General features: G+C 54.3%; 1 protein-coding gene across 3 annotated transcripts in view; it reads left to right on the forward strand.

Annotated features, from left to right (window-relative positions):
- ST6GALNAC6 (ST6 (alpha-N-acetyl-neuraminyl-2,3-beta-galactosyl-1,3)-N-acetylgalactosaminide alpha-2,6-sialyltransferase 6) overlaps window positions 1-13825 on the forward strand; it is a 16414-nt gene extending 2589 nt beyond the window's left edge. Inside the window, exons 2-7 of one of the 3 annotated variants that reach the window (XM_012639763.1) lie at window positions 3021-3075; window positions 4793-4883; window positions 6445-6624; window positions 8768-9174; window positions 11540-11647; window positions 12343-13825. In XM_012639763.1, coding sequence (XP_012495217.1) covers window positions 3050-3075; window positions 4793-4883; window positions 6445-6624; window positions 8768-9174; window positions 11540-11647; window positions 12343-12532 — 1002 coding nt within the window. In that variant the 5' untranslated portion in view covers window positions 3021-3049 and the 3' untranslated portion in view covers window positions 12533-13825. Of the gene's footprint in view, window positions 1-1816; window positions 1926-3020; window positions 3076-4792; window positions 4884-6444; window positions 6625-8767; window positions 9175-11539; window positions 11648-12342 lie in introns of those variants that run through there. The other 2 variants (XM_012639764.1, XM_012639765.1) reach the window with 2 other exon arrangements.
- The last annotated feature ends 4106 nt before the right edge of the window (window positions 13826-17931 follow it).

Here is a 17931-nt window from a genome sequence, read left to right on the forward strand (position 1 = left end):
ATGTTTTTAAATATATAAACATCGTGTGACTGTGATCTTAAAATTTTTAGAAAATGTAGCTAAGCGAAAAGAAAAAGAAAGCCCTAAATTCCATCATTCCAGAAATAATCACTATTAACACTTTAATCACTGTGATAGGCAAAAAGGTATTTCCTTATTTTTCTTTGTTTTATCTTTCCTCTTTTTTTGCACCTTTCTTTTAAAATATTGTGATACACACAAACGACTGTGTATCATCTTTGTGGGTTATGAAGCATAGTGATAGCACGAATCTCTTGAACTCAGTCCCGGCTTAAAGACCAGACCATTACTTACACACCTCCTTTCCTCCCCTGGAGACATCCCTGTGCTCTTGACTTTTGCTTTTAAAACTTCAATCAGTGTGAGAGGCAAAAGCTATCCCGTGTCCTTGGCTGTGAGAGGTGGGCCACTGCCCCCTGAATGCTTAAACGATACCTCGTGTAGTTTGATTCGTCTTCCCAGACTTGACTTTTTCACTCCTGTCTCTAAGATTCATCCATGTAACTGTAGCTCGCTCATTTTCCCCTTCTATATATTATTCCGTAGTGTGAATGTTTCATCATGTACAAAAATTCCCTTCTCTCGTTGATGGATATTTGGGCTGTTTCCAGTTTTGTATTATTTCAAGCAATGCTGCTATGAACTTTGTGGTGTACATCTGCAAGAATTTCTCCAGGGTGTATATAGCCAGGCATGGAGTGCAAATGTTTACAACTTTGTTTCCCAAAGTGATCATACAAGATGCAGTTTTTTGGGGTGTTTTTTTGTTTTTAGTTTTAAAGAAATAAAATTTATTTTACTTCCCAAGGGAGGGAAGGGCATGGCACAAGAGAAAGAAAGGAGAAGTGCCAGCCCAGAGGACAAGCGGTTTGGGGTTTTATTGAGGGTAAAAGGCGAAGAAAAAAGAGAATAGTTATTGTTGCCAGGTGATAGCAAGAGGGCTGGGAAGAGGCTGTGTCTGTTTTTTTTCTCTTCTCTGGGAGATGGGCTGATCTGATCAGGGTCCCTGACGTGTGGTGTGGCAGGAACTGGGGGTTCGCACTGTCGCAGCTCAAAATGCAATTCTTTAACTTGCTTTCTTCACTTAAATGTCCTGTAAATATCCTGGCCAGCCTTCCCAGTTAGGGCCCATTGCCCTGAATCCTTCATTTCAACATCCTCCCAGTGCACTGCCGGCTGGGCCTTCCTTTATTTAACCTTAACCGTTCCCCCCGCCCTCTCCCCGGCCCCCACGTGGCTCCTTCGGTTATTTTTCACTATCATGAATACCCCGGTAATTATAAGAAGGAACATTTTTAACCCTCGCAAGCCTGAGGTTGTCCTTGCCCCTCCTTTCCAGAGGCAGGGAGAGGGAAGCGGTGTGCCAAGGCCGCACAGCTAGTCCACGGCAGAGCGCGCCTTGGATCCAAGGATGAGCCCCGCGTTCACTCAGGGTGACTACTGGGTGCAAGGCTCTCGGCAGGGAGCCTTGGGAGAAACTCAACTGGGTCCAAGCGCAGTTGTGCTCTGGGACTCAGTTTCCCCATCCGGGGTCGTGGTGACAATAAAACGAGATAGAATTGGGCCTGACCCACACTTACAGGGCTCCAAAAGTTTGTTGTATTTTCGTGGTCACTACAGGCTGCCCAGTGAGGAAACTGACGCACTCACCGGGCCCGCGGCACCCGGGCCGCCCGCCCCTCACCCTTTCCCGCCGGCACCGCCCGGGGGCGGAGCCACCGCGGCCCCCGAGGCTCCGCCCGCCTCCCAGGCCAGGACCGCTTGCGAGCGGCGGCGCTAGGACCCGGCGGGCCGGGGCTGCGGCGGGGCCTGGCGGCCTGGGGAACCCGGACCCCGGCTCTCGGCTCCCGGCGCCATGTGAGGGGGCGAGGGGGCCGCGGGGGGCCGGGCGCTCCCCGGCGGAGGTGAGCGGGCGCCGCGTGGGGCGGGAGCGGGAGGGGCGCTGCCTGCGCCCGGGAGGGGGCATCGCGGACCGCTGGGGGTGGGGATGGATGCGGGGGCCCGGAGGCTCCCCTAGACCCACTCCTCCTGGGTGATCGCGCCCCGAGGTCCCGGTCCTCGCGCCCAGAGGCCGTCGCGGGGTTCTCCAGGCCTCCTGGCTCTGACTACCCGGTTAGAGCTGGGGACCCTGCCGCGGTCCTGCCTCTCTTCTCTTCCCCGCTGGGGTTAGGGCTCCAGACCCCCGAGTGCGGGAGTTGGGGAGCGGGTCGGCGCGAGGGGGGCGCAGGGGTGAGCTCCCCGGTGGACCCACGGGCTTGGCGCCCCCATCATCTCTGAATTAGGACCCCCCCTCCCCCTTCTCGCTGGAGCCTTCCTCCCACGCGGGCTCGTGGGGGCGTCCCGGCCCTGCGGGAGGACTCTCGGGGCTGGAAGAAGGAAAGCCCCCAAACAGGGGGCAGGGTGTGGCCCCCGCCCTTAGCTCGGGCTCAGCCCTCCTGCACGTCCAGCCCTGGGGCTGAGTCCAGGCTCCTGGGCCAGCGCGCCTGGGCTGCCGCCTCCCCAGCCTGAGCAAGCCGCTCTTCAACAGGCCTGCTCCCGCTGCCAGTGCCGGGCCAGGTGCTGGGCACACACCGGTGGCCTCTGCCCCTCCAGCCCGGGGGGATCCTCCAGGCAGGCCCTGTCAGGCTCAGCCCTGGGCTGGGCTGCTCCCTGTAAACAAGGCTCCCCATAAATGCTCTGGGTGGCCCTGCAAGGCACTTTGCCTCTCTGAACCTCAGCCTCCTTATCTGTGAAATGGGGAATAAGCATGTGTTGCCAGGAGGATTGAGCGAGTGGGCGACGCTTAGCACACTCCTGCAGGCTTTCCTGGGTCGGGGTCAGGGGAGGAGTGTTTCCCAGGCACACCGGAGAGGCGGGCCTTGAGCAATGAGTAACGACCACCAGACTAACAGCTGTTGGCACTGACAGCGTTGTCAAGCCCTGTGTGTTCCTTGCCACATCCGCTTGAATCCTTACAACAACATTGTGAGTTACCTGCTGTCGTTATTCCCATTTCACAGATGAGGAAACTGAGGCTCAGAGAGGTCACATGGCTTGCTCAAGGCCCCCCAGCCAGTAAGTGGTGGAACCGGGATTCGCACTGGCACCTGACATGCTGTACTGACCATGGCCTTCTCAGAGCAGGACTGTGACGGGGCTGGCCAGGGCGACGGTGGTCCTGGCTGAGGGCACTGCTCAGGCAAAGGTGGGAAAGTGGGGGGTGGGCACTGGAGTGCTCTAGTGTGTCTGGAGCATGGGGCCGGCGCAGGAAAGGGTAGTCAGACGTATTAAGACCGAGGCAGCTGGACCCGTGAGGCCTTGAATGCCGGAGGCGGCAGGGCTGATGGGGGACCCTAGGATTCTGGGCTCCTGCCTTTTGCTCTGACGGTCTGTGAGTCCAAGGACAAGCCGCTCCTCGCTCCTGACGAGCCTCAGTGTTCTGGTCTGTCCCGAGGGGCCTGGACTGGGCGAGGTTCCGGGGTCTCCCAGACTGGCTGTGAGGGGCTGGCCGCGGAGAAACCTGAGCCGCGCTTGGTGGGGGGAGGTCCCCGCGGGGAAGGGGTGGGGCTGGGGAGGGGCGGAGCCAGGACCTGACCAATCTGCAGCGAGGAGTGTGGCGCCTCCTTTGGCCTGAGGTTCCCTGGCTATTCGCGGTGACAGTGTAGGAGTAAACAGTCGCGAGGTCAGGGGGCGGAGAGAGTGGCCGGAGCTGACAGGCACTGAACTAGGGGACCGGCCCGAGGGGCCCCCTGAGCCCTAGTTTTCTCCTTCTGCACACCCTCCCCACCGCCCTCCGGCCGTCTCTGTTGGAGGTAGGCTGGACACGGTACTCACTCCCCTTTCGCAGGTGGGAAACTGAGGTCTGGAGAGAGCTGGCTCCTGGGTGGGGGTGGGAGCGGCGGCTGAGGAGTGAGGAGCAGAGCTGGGCTGGTCCCCTTACTGCCAGGCCTCGGGACGGGCTCAGGAAGGAAGGCTGCCCAAGGCTGCATTGTCACCCAGAGGCCCCCCACCCAGCCCCCAGGGTGGGGCTGTGATTACAGCCATTTGGCCGATGAGTCTGAGCCCCTGAGCCCCAGCAGAGACTGCGGAGCGGGCGCTGGAACCGGACCTTTCAGACTCAGTCTGTGCCCTCAACTCCCCGGACCTTACTGGTTAACGAACTGATTCCGTCAGCGGTGTTCCGTGGCTGTGGCGGCAGAGGGGAACCGAATGAGGGCCTGTGTGGGCTGCGCCCCCAGGCAACTCAGCCTGGCCGTGTGGGTGAGGACCCAGGGAAGCTCCTGGTCCACCCCAGGCTTGCAGGATGAGTGGGGGCCAGGTGGCCGTAGGGGGGCGGTGCTCCAGGCAGAGCAGAAGGGAGTAAGAACAGAGGTGTTTGGGACCTAGGAAGAGTGTTGCTTTATTCTGAGGCCGGAGGGACCCAAGGCAGGGTTTAGAGCAGGGACCCAAGGCAGGGTTTAGTGCAAATGGAGCTCCCTCTGAGTGGGGGTCAGGTTCACCAACAGGGGAGCCGGCTTTAGGTCTGCCAGCTGCCTGGGTGTAGACCAGCTCCTGCTCAGGGAGGAGAATGGGCAGGGAAAGGGGCAGGGCTCTGCCACCACCAAGCTGTGTTACCTCAACCAAATTCCTGCCCTATCTGGGCCTCAGTGTCTCCATTTGCAAAGTGGATGTGGCCCTGAACTGTAACGTTCTGGGTACGTAGGAGAGCTCGTGGGGGGCATAGGGTGTAGCATTTGACCAGCTGAACCCAGAGGAGGATGCCCAGGCCATAACCTTTTCTGGTGGCTTGCAGGTGTGACCCCATATCCCTGCCCCCAGGGCCACCTGCAGGACACCGACCCCTACCCCTCAGCAGACGCCGGAGAGAGATGAGTAGCAACAAAGTAAGTTCTCCTTCATTTTTTGTCCCCATTTGGGCCTCTCTCTTCCCTCTGTGGAATGGACTCCTTTGGACCTGCCTCAGACCCACGCCACCGTGAGTCTCTCTCCTTCCCGCCAAGGAGCATCAGAGGCCTGAGGGCCCAGGTTTGAGCCCTGCTTTGGCTACTGAGCTGCTGAGTGGCGTGAGGCAAGCTCCTGCCAGTCTCTGGGCCCGGGATCAGCTCTGCTCTCCTAGGCTTGACTGGTCTGTCTGTGGTGAAGGACCAGCAGAGGTGACTGTGGAGTGCTGTGCAGGGGGTGGCGGTGGGGAGGTGAAGGTGAGCAGGAGGCAAGGGGAGGTGGCAGTGGTCAGAGTCAAAGGTGATTCAACATGAGCATCACCTTGAGGACATCAGGATTCCCCACCATTCATTCATTCACCTACTCTGTGCCTGACCCTCCAACACCCCTTCCCTAGGGTCCACTGCAGCCTGGGCAGAGCCTGAGGTTGGGAAGTGGGATGGGCTGGCTGTATTGGTCTGGGTCTAATCAGGAGAGAGAAGCCACACAGTAATTGAACGGGAAAAGTTTATGCAAAGAGTTATCAACTATAACAGGGCATTGGGATAACAAGGCAGTGGAACTCCAAGGAACATAGCAATAGCAGATATGAAGAGCAGACACCCCCCACCACCACCACCACGGCTGAGATCCAGGCCTTGCTGCAGAGAGCATGGCTATGGCCCGCTGCGTGGCTTCAATACAAAACTGGCCCAGGGTGGGGAAGCTGCTGGCCTCCGGGGGCAGCATAAGGTTGAGTGCTCTGCAGTCGCTGGACTTTGGAGAAGCTGTGATCACAGCGGGAGCTAGAGGCATTCTGCCTGAGGAAGCTGCTGGGTGCTGCTAGTGCCATGGCAGTGGAGAAGATGCCCTTGTTAGAGAAGCCATGTGCACTGCAGGGGCCTCCCTAGCAAGTCCACCAGAACCGAGAAGCAAAGGCCTTTCCTAGTGCAGTGTCTCTCCAGCACCTTCTACTGACGAAGCTTAATACCCAGCTAACTAGTGAGGGAAAATATTTGAAGGGCCCAGATCCGTTTCCACAGAACAGACAAAAAAGGTAAACTTGGAGCTGAGAGGCAACTTAGGTAACTTATGGAGAGTTACTGTTGGGGGAAGAGCTGGGCCCTGTTTCTCAGATGTCCTGCCTGTTTCTAGACAACCTCTTAGCTGCAGCTGTAGAGAATCCTGACACCCACATCCAAACCAGTCCAGAGACCTCCCCCACCCCAAGGAAACTTCTGTGTTCCAGGCCCTGCCCTGGGATCTGGGATACAGTAAGGTGCGAAGCTGACCCAGGCTCAGTCCTCAAAGCTCATGGTCTACTTAGAGGGATGGCAGTTTGGATGCAGCATGATCGGTATTGTGATGGGGACATGAGCGGGCTGAGGGAGGCCTTCCTGGAGGAGGTAGTGCATCAACTGGTTTGGAACGAAGAGCAAGCAGTAGCCAGGCATGGTAGGTGGCAAAGCAGGGGGCGCTGAGCCTGCTGGGTGGCTGGGCCCTCACTGGCCTCTCCCTCTCCAGGAGCAGCGATCAGCAGTGTTCGTGATCCTTTTTGCCCTCATCACCATCCTCATCCTCTACAGCTCCAACAGTGCCAATGAGGTCTTCCATCACGGCTCCCTGCGGGGCCGCACGCATGGGCCTGTCAACCTCAAGAAGTGGAGCATGACTGATGGCTATGTCCCCATTCTTGGCAACAAGGTAGAGCAGCCCCTTTGGGGAGCTCCCTGGAAGCACCTGGTGGCGGATCCTGCCCATTGCCCACCATCGCTGCTCCCTCCTCCCTCCTTCTCTTCCTCCTCCTCCTCCCACCATCACCTCTTCTCCCCACCACCCCCAGCCCTCCTAAAGGAAAGGTGGGTCCCGGGAGTCAAGGCCCTGACCCCCTGTGACTTTGTCCCCTTGCTGGCTGCATGACCTTGGTTAAGTGCCCTGCCCCTCTCTCTGGGCCTCCAAGGCTAATATCCTACTGCCTCCCGAGTCAGAATCCCTTGGGAAACGTGTCTCTGGTTCTCACTGCTGTTTGTCCCTGCTGGGGAGTCTGCATAGGCTTGGGAGCAGGACACGAGTACATGACAACACGTGTAGTAATAACAGCTGCCTTTATCAAGGGCCTGCCACATCCCAAGCACTGTGGTCGCCAGTAATCCTCAGACAAATCCTGTGAGGTCACCATTATTCTCTCTCTTGAAGAGATGGGATAAGCAAGGCTCAGAGAGGTGAGGTCACTTGTCCACAGCTACACAGCAAGGAGGGGAAGGGCACAAGGTATTTTCTCAACTTCTGCTAAATTGCAGCTACATAGGCCAAAAGTCCTTCCTGGGGACTTAGGTTTTCCTTGGGTAACCATGAAATTCAAGTTGTATTTCTGGGGTTCACCCTGTAGTACCTCTCCTTCCTCATCAACCCTCCTATGTTTTCTTTAGGGCCTTTGCACACAGTGCAGAGCCCTGGGCTCCGGACATACCCTCGCTGGGAAAGGGCCCATTCGTGAGTGTTTAGAGACAGATTAACACCTAACTGAGTCTTTCTCTACCCTAAGAACCCTTGGAAGAGGAAGAAAAGTGGGACAGCTCGTGTGCGAGTGAGGTGGGAAGGAGTGAGGCAGAGCCAGGCTCCTAGAGCTTCCGGCCTGATGGGGAAGCCAGAAAACGAGAGCTCAGGAGAGTGGGAGAGACTGTCGGGCAGTGTATGTGGGACACGTTGTGGATCCCGGAGTAAGAGCTAGGGAAGGCTGCCTGTAGGAGGTGGCATTTGAGCTTAGCCTTGAAGGGTGACTGGGAATTCCATGGGCAAAAATTAGACCCAGAGAGCATGTGTTTCGAACCCATTCATTTCACCCACAGAAACACAGAGGCCCAGAGGGGCTTTCACACCCTTCCTTAATAGTAAGGTGGTGTCTTGTTTCTGGATGATGTAGAAATGCCCTGGGTGCATTTGGGGAAATGTCCTCTTTGGGGACGGGGGAATCTGTGGTCACATAGACCTGGGTTCAAATCCTGGCACTGCACTTCTCCACTGTATCACCTTCTATTCTCTGCCTTGTTGATTCTGCCCCAAGTGACGCCTTTACTCCTGCTTCAGAGTCTTTGTGCTTGCCATCTCTCCTGCCTTCAGTACATCTTTCCAGGTGGTTCTTTCTCATCCTTTAGGGCTCAGATCAGAGAGGCCTCCCCAGGCAACCTTTCTAAAGTCGCCCCCAGTCCAGTCGCTCATGATCACCTGCCCCTAATTTATGTTTTCCTAGCATGTATCACATTCTTTTTTTTTTTTTTTTTCTGAGACAGAGTCTCACTCTGTTGCCTTGGCTAGAGTGAGTGCCGTGGCATCAGCCTAGCTCACAGCAACCTCAAACTCCTGGGCTCAAGCGATCCTCCTGCCTCAGCCTCCCGAGTAGCTGGGACTACAGGCATGCGCCACCATGCCCGGCTAATTTTTTCTATATATTTTTAGTTGTCCAGATAATTTCTTTCTATTTTTTTTAGTAGAGACGGGGTCTCGCTCTTGTTCAGGCTGGTCTCGAACTCCTGAGCTCAAACGATCCTCCCGCCTCAGCCTCCCAGAGTGCTAGGATTACAGGCGTGAGCCACTGCGCCCGGCCCCCATGTATCACATTCTTTTCTGTCTCCCAGACTGAGTTCCTTGAAGGCAGGAGCTGGGTCTGTTCTACTCATTGCTCTGTCCTACATACTTGGCTATTAGCCAGCTTGCTAGAAATTGTTGTTGAATGGCAAATGAATGGGCTTTACTTTCCCTGTCTTTAAAATGGGCATAATAATTCACGTATGGAGCGCAGGGCTCCACACAAAGTGGCCTCGATAATGTTGACTTTCCTTGCCCCCAGACGCTGCCCTCCCGGTGCCACCAGTGTGTGATTGTCAGCAGCTCCAGCCACCTGCTGGGCACCAAGCTGGGCCCTGAGATTGAGCGTGCCGAGTGTACAATCCGCATGAACGACGCGCCCACCACGGGCTACTCAGCCGATGTGGGCAACAAGACCACCTTCCGCGTGGTGGCTCATTCCAGCGTATTCCGTGTGCTGCGGAAGCCCCAGGAGTTCGTCAACCGGACCCCTGAAACCGTGTTCATCTTCTGGGGCCCCCCGAGCAAGATGCAGAAGCCCCAGGGCAGCCTTGTGCGTGTCATCCAGCGGGCAGGCTTGGCGTTCCCCAACATGGAGGCCTACGCCGTCTCTCCCACCCGCATGCGTCAATTTGACGACCTCTTCCAGGGTGAGACGGGCAAGGACAGGTACCACACTCCCACCTGTCCCCTCTGGCCAGCCCTGTGCTCCCACTCAGCATGTTCCGCCCAGAGGGCCTGCTGCTCCCAGCCGGCACTGCTCTGAGGCTTCCTAGGAGGGTTCTCTTCAAGTCCAGCTGTTAACATGAGTGTTTCCAACATGCTCTGCATGGCCTCATCTCCCCAGGAGGGCTTCCTCCCAGTATGCACTGCTCTGAGGGCACAAGGACTCCCAACATGTTCTGCTCTGAGGTTAAATAGTCACTCCTAGCACCTTTCTGGGAGAAGCTCCCCATAGCATACCTAAGGTAAAATCTTCACTACTCCCAACATGTCTTGCTTAAACACACAGTTGCTCCCAGCGTGCTCTATTCCAGGGATACATCATTCCCAGCATGCTGTGTGGGAATGATGTATATCCCTAGATAGGGATACATCTAGGCCAGTGCTGTCCAATAGAAATATATGAGCCATATATGTAATTTAAATTTTTATAGTAGTCACATTAAAAAAGTAAGAAGAAACAGGTGAAATTAACTTTAATATATTTTATTTAACCCAATGTGTTCAACATATGGCTCCTGTACATATTTTGTTAGATTTATACCTAAATATATAAAAATTTTTGGAGCTATTATGCATGACTATAAAAAAATTTTTTTGGTTCCCAGTTGTTCATTGTTAATATATAGAAAGAGTATATAGAAATTGATTTTTGTGTGTTGACCTTGTATCCTGTAACCCTGCTAAACTTAGGTATTGGTTCTAGAAGATTTTTGTAGATTCTTTGGGATTTTCTATGCAGATAATCATGTTATATGTAAATAAGGATGCTTTTATTTCTTCCTCCCCATTCTATATGCCTCTTATTTTTTTTTCTTTCTTTATCGCATTGGCTAGGATTTTCAATACAATGTTAAATTGTATGGGAAGTGGTGAGAGTGAACACCCTTGCCTTGGTCCCAGTCTTAGGGAGAAAGTATTCAGTCTTTCATCATTGAATATGATGTTAGCTGTAGGCTTTTTGTAGCTACTCTTTATCAGGTTGAGGAAGTTTGCCTTCTCTTACTAGTTTCCTGAGAATTTTTATCATTATTGGATATTGAGTTTTATCAAATGTTTTTCTGTAGCAATTGATCATGCAGTTTTTCTTATGACTATTAATGTGATGGATTCTACTGACTGGTTTTCGAATATTGAATCGGCCCTACATTTCTGGAGTAAATCCCACATGGTTGTGATGTATTTGTAGATAGCTAGCTAGCTGGATATGATTTGCTAATATTTTGTCAAGATTTTCGTGTCTGTGTTCATGAGAGATATTGATCTGTAGGGTTTTTTGGTACTGGCTTTGCCTGGTTTGGCTATCAGGGTCATGCTGGCCTCAGAGAATGACTTGGGAAACATCCCCTCTTCTATTTTTCTGGAAGAGACTGTGTAAAATTGGGATTATTTCTCTTTAAATGTTTGGTAGACTTTGCCAGTGAAACGCTCTGGGCCTGGAAAGTTGTTTTTGGAAAGTTTAAAACTATGAATGCAATTTCTTGAATAGTTACAGGATATTCAGGTTATCTGTTTCCTCTTGGGTGAGTTTTGGTAGTTTGTGGGTTTGAAGGAATTGGCCCGTTTCATGTAAGTTGTCAAATGTATGTATGTGGTTGTTTATGGACTTTTATTATTATTCTTGGAATGTTTACAGGGTTTATGGTGATTTCCCCTCTTTTATTCTTGTTATCGGTAATTTGTGTCTTCTCTTTTTCTTTGTCAGTCTTATTAGAGGTTTATTTTTTTTAAATCTTTTCAGAGTACCACCTTGTACCAAACACATGCAAAATATTTTCAGTTCAAAATGTAATCAATATAACAAATTATCAATGACATATTCTACTAAGAAATGCAGTGTGTATTTACACTTATAGCACATCTCAGCCACATGTCAAGTACTCAAGGACTACATGTGGCTGGTGGCCACCGTGGTGGAAGCACAGCTCCAGGTTCTGGGCTGCGCTCCCAGGCTTGCTCTGAACTGCAGTCACTCCAGCACGACCTCCTCTGATCAGTCTCCCCTTGGGGCACAGCTGCTTTTAGCACGCTCTCTCCCAGCCTGCCGACTGTGACCGGTCTCCCTGGGAGCACGTTCTCACTCTTGCCCTCAAAGGCACTCCCTCCACACCCTTGTCTCTGCCTGGACAGCCCTCTGCCACAGGCCATGCTTCCAGAGCAGGGCTGGACTGGGGTCACCGAAGTGGGGGTAGGGCCCCGCTGCTTGGGTGGAAGGAATTCCAGGAAACTCCATATGGGTTGGCCACCCCTCCCTGCCTGCTCCTCTGCTCTGCCTGCGTGCCCCCTCATCACGACCCCTCTCTGTCCCCAGGGAAAAGTCCCATTCGTGGTTGAGCACAGGCTGGTTTACCATGGTGATCGCGGTGGAGTTGTGCGACCACGTGCACGTCTATGGCATGGTCCCTCCCAACTACTGCAGGTGAGCCGCCTAGCCAGTGCCCTCCCTGGACAATGCCCTGTCACTGGCCGCAGGATGGAGGTGGGGGGCCTGGAAACTTTGCCTAGGGGTGTCTAACAGGGCCTCTACTTCATGGTATTCAGACCGCTCTGCAGAGATCGAGGCTTCCTCGAGCTCCCTCAGGGGCCTCCATCCCAAGCTCAGCCAGAGTTTGTTTATTAATAATGACTATTATTAGTAATATGATATGAAAAGCCCACCAAGTGACAGCTGTACTTGACTGAGCACTGACCACGTACCAAGCGTGGCTACGTTTATTACCTCACTTACTCCTCACAGCAACCCTAAGGGATAGGAAACGTTACTCTCCCCATTTCAGAAATGAGAAAGACTAAGGAGGATGTTTTATGAGTGGCCTAAGGTCCTCCAAACAGTGGGAGGTGCGGCCAGGCTCTTGCGCCCACAGTCCTGCCTCTACTCTACACTGCCGCCCTCTTGGGGAAAGGAAAAGGTGCCACTGCATTAAAAAAAAAAAAATCTGATGCTTACAAACCGAGTCCACCCTGCACTCATTTTACAGAGGGGAAAACTGAGGGCTGGGGAGGGCCATGGATTTCCCTTACCGAAGTCCTACAGCAGGGGAGGGGCGGGGCAGGCAGGGCAAGGACCCTGCCAGTGCCCACCCTGCCATGATGACCCCACCTGCTCTGCCCCAGCCAGCGGCCCCGCCTGCAGCGCATGCCCTACCACTACTACGAGCCCAAGGGGCCAGACGAGTGTGTCACCTACATCCAGAATGAGCACAGCCGCAAGGGCAACCACCACCGCTTCATCACCGAGAAGAGGGTCTTCTCATCCTGGGCCCAGCTGTACGGCATCACCTTCTCCCACCCCTCCTGGACCTAGGCCAACCTGCCTGTGGGACCACAGAAGGGACACAGGAGAAGTGGCTCTCTGCCCAGGGACTCAACTGTGGGCCGTCTTCTGGCCAATCAAGGCCGGCTGGAGTGTCTCCCAGCCAATCAGGGCCTTGACAAGGATGTATCCTCCAGCCAATCAGGGCCTGGGGCTATCTCTTGGCCAGTCAGGGATTTGGGAGTCTATGTGGTTAATCAGGGGTGTCTTTCTTGTCCTGTCAGGGTCTAAGCTTAGTCAATCAGGGTATAGGGGTGCTTCTGAGTCAATCTGAGGCTAAGGACATGTCCTTTCTCATGTCCTCTCTCTTGGTTCAGAGCCCCAGGAATGGACCCCAAGTCACTCCCTCCTGGGTCGGGACAGTGGGGTCCCGTCCCAAGGAACTGGGAACTTGGTGTTGCTCCCTCAATTCCCAGAATCAGAAAGAGATCCTGTGGGCGTGGAAGCTGTCTGGAGGCCAGGCCAGAGAATTTGTGGGGTTGCGGAGATTGTGGGGGTTTGGGCAGTCCCAGAGGTGGGAGGCCAGTGTCCGGGTCTTGGCTCTGCCCTGAGTGACTTTGGGCAAACCCCTCCCCTCTCTGGGTGCCCTTTTGCCTGTGTCAGGTTCTGAGGTGGTCTGAGACCCTTTCCCACCGCCCCTCCAACTGCCCTTGGGTCTGTTCTCCCTGAGACTGGGTCCCCCACCCACTCTACCTTGTTGGGAGGCTCAGCTCCTGGGTGATTTGGGGTGCCCTCCCCACCTCCTGGAAAACTTTAGGGTATTTTTGCAAAAACTGCCCCAGGGTTGGGGGACTCCGATGGGAATGGGACAGCCTTCAGCTATTTTCTTAGCCATCAGCCCAGCTGCCATCAGCTTGGCTCTTAAAGGGCCAGGCCTCCTCCTCTGCCCTCCAGCAGGGAGGTTCCCACCTGTTCAAGGAGACTTTGGGGCTGAGAAAAGGGGATCCCAGCCACACTGGGGTTTCACGCGGCCCATCTGGAGCCGCTAAGGGCTTCCGAGGGTCTCCCCCGGGCCGGCCTGGGATGGCTGTGGGGAGCTGGGAGCTCTGTCACCCTGGCTGTGTATTGGGCACTTTATTAAAGCTAGGCCTCAGTGGGTGTGTTTGGCCCCTGCCCTTCGGGAGCCTGGAAGGGAAGGGCTTCCGGGAGGAGGCTGTGGGGTGGGAAGAACCAGGCAGGGGAGGCCAGCAGCGAGCCATTGCACACTGGGGTGATGGGGGGGCAGCGACTGCCCCAGACTTGGTTTTGTAATGATTTGTACAGGAATAAACACACTTAAGCTCCAGCCTCATGTCCCGTGTCTCCTGGGCAGAAGCTCAGCTGGTCCAGCGCTGTGTGTACCGTGCACCATCAGGAGCACGGAGACCTGAGGGCTCCGGGGGTGGGGGTGCGGAGCCAAGCCCACCTGGCTTTTCCCGTCCCTGCCTTACGGTACCTGTGTGGCCTTGGGCACCTATGTGGCCTTGGGCGAGTCACTTCACCTCTGAGAGCCCCAGTTCCTTCATGGACCAAATGGGACCAGATGCTGCCCTCAGGGAACCCAGGTTCTAGGGAGGGGAGGCCCCCATGACTCTGTGAAGAATTCCCAGAAGTTGGGGGAAGAGTTCCAGTAGAGAGAAGAGTTCTGCAGGAAGTGTGGAAGGGGTGCGGGGGGAGACATCCCAGCCACAGGACCAGGGGCTGGCTTGGCTCAGCTCAAGGGCCTGGGGGCCTGATGGGCAGGGAGCTGAAATTTCCTGCTAAGCCCAGCAGCGGGGAGGCTGATGGGGCTGGGACCCTGGCAGGGGTGTGGTGAGCAGGGGACTCCGCCTGGCTGCCCGCCTCTCACACAAAGGCGTTTACTCCAGGTTGGCAGGAGGCAGGGGGTCTGTGACTCCGAGATTACAACCTGTTTAGACAGATAAGATGCCCTTGGGAGTGAGGCCTAACAAAGGGTGACTGTGTGAGACAAGGGCAGGCAGCCTGCTGGGATCTCCCAGTGTCCCCGTGCTGCTGGGGACAGGAAAAAGAGCTTTCCCTGGGCGCCGGGCCAGCCGGATGGTGGGCCACCGAGGCTGGGAGGCAAGAATGGCACCTCGCATTTGTCTCTCAGTTCATCTAGTCAATCACCAGCCACAGGCCATGTACTGTGCTGTGTTAGGCCATTGATGAGGGAGCGCCTGGGTGGGGGGAGGAATGGCCCCAGCCAGCCTCAGCCACAGCGGGAGGCAGCAGTGAGGACCAAACTGCTTGGGGCCAGATGGCAAAGGGCCTTGAGTGTCAGCTTGAGGGGGCAAAGCCTCCATCCTTCTTGCTTGGAGAAGTCCAGTGGGACCCAGTGGGACCGAGAGGGGCTGCAGCAGGATGGGGGGGCCCAGGGGCTGAGCAGACGCAGTAATGATGGCTGTTGGGGGAGGGTACTGGAGGGACAGAGATGCCTCGCAAAGTCTAACGCCCAGTGTGGCTGTGGGGATATTGGAACATGGTGCACTTCCAGCCCCAGGCCATGATGGCGAATCTGGGCCCAGGAGGAGGTTTCGGGTGGAATTTCTCCCAGAATGCTGTGGCTCTTCTCTCTGCCCACCCGTGGGCATGAAGGGAGGTCTGGAGGAGGGTGTCAAGAGGAGGTCTTGCTGGGGTGGACCCTGGGGAAGTTCCAGTTTAGCATCAGGAGGTGGGACTGTGGTGGGCCTCAACCCCAACTCCTCAAACTCTCACCCCCTCAAATGGGACCCTGTGGGGACTGGTCCACTTGCCAGAGTTAGCTCCCCGAAGCCCCCTCAGCATGGCTCTCTGCTCTGAAACCTTCCCTGGCTCCCCATTCACTGGCCAGGGCCAAACCCACCTCCTCGTTTGGTGTTCGAGGTCCGCCACACCCACACCTGCACCCCTCTACCAGTTACCCCTGCAAAGTCCGTGCGGCCCCACCTCTGTGGAAAGGGTCCTGTGCCCACCCTCCTTGGGGGGGGTGTCTCCCCCTGTCCTGTGCCCACCCTCCTTGGGGGTGGGGTGTCTCCCCCTGCGACTCCCCTAGCTGCAGCCCTAGCCAGTGGCAGCCGCTCCTCTCTGGGTTTCCGATCCAGCTGTTTCCTACCTTTGGCCCCCTGCCTGCTGACCTGAGGATCCGGCTGTGAACTTCAGAGTGAGGAGGCCCCAGAATCCTCCACCCTGGTGCTGGTTTGTTTTCAAGCCTTGGAATTCTTTCTTTCACCAAAATATTTTTTAAATGTTTTCAAAAATTGGTTTCATTTTTATATGTTTGTGTTTTTAGATTTTTGGTCATAAAACAACTTAAATGTAGGAATGATATAGGGTAGAAAGGAAGACATCACCCAGCCCTATTCCCTGTTAACAATGTAGGGTATAATCTTCCAGATCTTTCCTCCATGCAGTTTTTTTGCTTTCCCTTTGCCTCTTTTTCCCTCCCCCCTCCTTCCTCCTTTTTTCTTTCTTTAGCTTATAGCTGGGAAATAAAACCCTGAAACTTTAATATCCCAGCATTGGTGGAAAATCCATCATTCATATACAAATGAAATAATTAAAACAGGTACTTAAAATTGTCTTTTTATTTAAAACCTTTTTATTTTTAAATTGTGTTAAAAAAAACACATCGCATAAAATTAACCAGCTTAGCCATTTTCACACTGTTGTACAACAGATCTCCAGAACTTTTCCGTCTTGCAGATCTGAAACTCTGTCCCTATGAGCCAGCGGCTCACCCTCTCCCCTCGCCCCAGCCCAGGCAGCCGCCATGCTACTTTTCTGTTTCTGTGAGTTTCCCTCCTTTAGATGCCTCAATAAACGGAATCATACGCTGTTTTTCTGTTTATGACCGGCTTATTTAACCAGCATAATGCCCTCAAGGTTCATCCATGTTAAAATTGTTTTATATAAAGTAATAGATGCTTGTTGTATGGAGGATCAAAAAAAAGCTTGGGGAAGCCCTTACGTAGGAACTGAAAGTCTCGCCTATAGCCAGGTGGTCACGCACCCCACAGCCGCCTTCTCAGCCCTGTTTCATTTCATCAGTTCTAAGATGCTATCAATTTGAATGCAAAACGACATGATTTTAATTTTGCGGAATTAAAATGCCAAATATATATATATATATATATGGGAATAGATTTTACACACACTACAACACACCCCTGTGTATTTAGAGTCATTTTTATGCGGGTGGGATCGGACCAGCACATTTGGGCTTTTTGGCAATTTCTCACCAACGCTGTGTGTCCGGGGCCTCTCGCACCACCAGCCGCGAAGAACGTGGGCTTCGTTTCTCACTCGGACTCCTCACCTCCCCTGGCTGTGCCACCAACCCGGTCAGTCCCCACCGGCACTGGAAAACCTTCCTGTGTGAATTTTGTGCCCACATGTGTTTATTTGAAATGAATTTCTAAAAGTCAAAGGGCACATCCGAAGTTTCGATTTACACCGTCAATTTGCTTTTCCCAAAGGTTGTGCCAGTGCACACACCCATGAGAGGGCCTCAAACAGCTTCTAATGCAGAGCCTCTGCCCCGGAGCGTCCACCTCCAACTAAGCTCCCAAGCAGTAAGGACTTGCCTGACACCACAGGTAGCAGAGCTGGGACTGGACACAGGCCTCCTGGCATCTGGGTGCTGTTGTTGGTAAGGCACCACCACCTAAGGTTGTCTCACTGTCTTGCTCAAACACCTTCCATGGCTCCCTAGTGCCTATAAGACAAATTCCAAATTCAGTCCACCCTGCCATCCGGGGCTGCTGCCTTCAAGGTTGTGATGCGATCTGGTGGGTGTTCGTGTGCTTAAGTCCTGAAGCCGGACAATCATGGGCTCTCGTTCCGACTCGCTACACTATTGAGGATCTCCTGTTAAGTGCCAGTCCCTCTGGAAAATGCTGGGTAAACACACGGCTTTCTACAGGGAAGCTCAGGCAGGCAATTGACACGCTGGCCTCACATTCCTCCCCCGTGTTTAAGGGGCACCGTGAGTGCTCATTAGCGGGAGCTATTCTTTTCATCAGGATTATCCGCCCCCCTCCTGGGTACCCCCAGCATTCGAATGTCCCGCATCCCAGCACTGACTCACTGGGAGCTGCCTTGCAGCTCCATGGGGACAGGGCTGAGTTTTTTTATAATCTTCTACATTATATGGGTGGCCTTTGTGGCCCTGGGGAGTTTCAGTTCCAGGGGAGCTTGAAGGGCCCCTCCCAACAGGGGAGGAGGAGTCCCAGGTAGGGCTGGCCCCAGAGCCTCTGGGCAGGCTCTGAGGAGGGGCCAGCAAAGCCCCATGGTCCACGCCTCCTGCCTCCCTCCCTTCCCTCCCTGGTCTGGCTTCTCTCTGCCACCAATGCACTGTGGCATCTTGTGCAAGAGCCTCTCCTCTCTGGGCCTCAGTGTCTCCAGCTGCCGTCCAGAAAGCCTAGCCTTGT

Source organism: Propithecus coquereli, unplaced genomic scaffold (genome assembly GCF_000956105.1).
Source record: "Propithecus coquereli isolate 6110/MARCELLA unplaced genomic scaffold, Pcoq_1.0 Scaffold142, whole genome shotgun sequence".
Taxonomy (NCBI): Eukaryota; Metazoa; Chordata; class Mammalia; order Primates; family Indriidae; genus Propithecus; species Propithecus coquereli.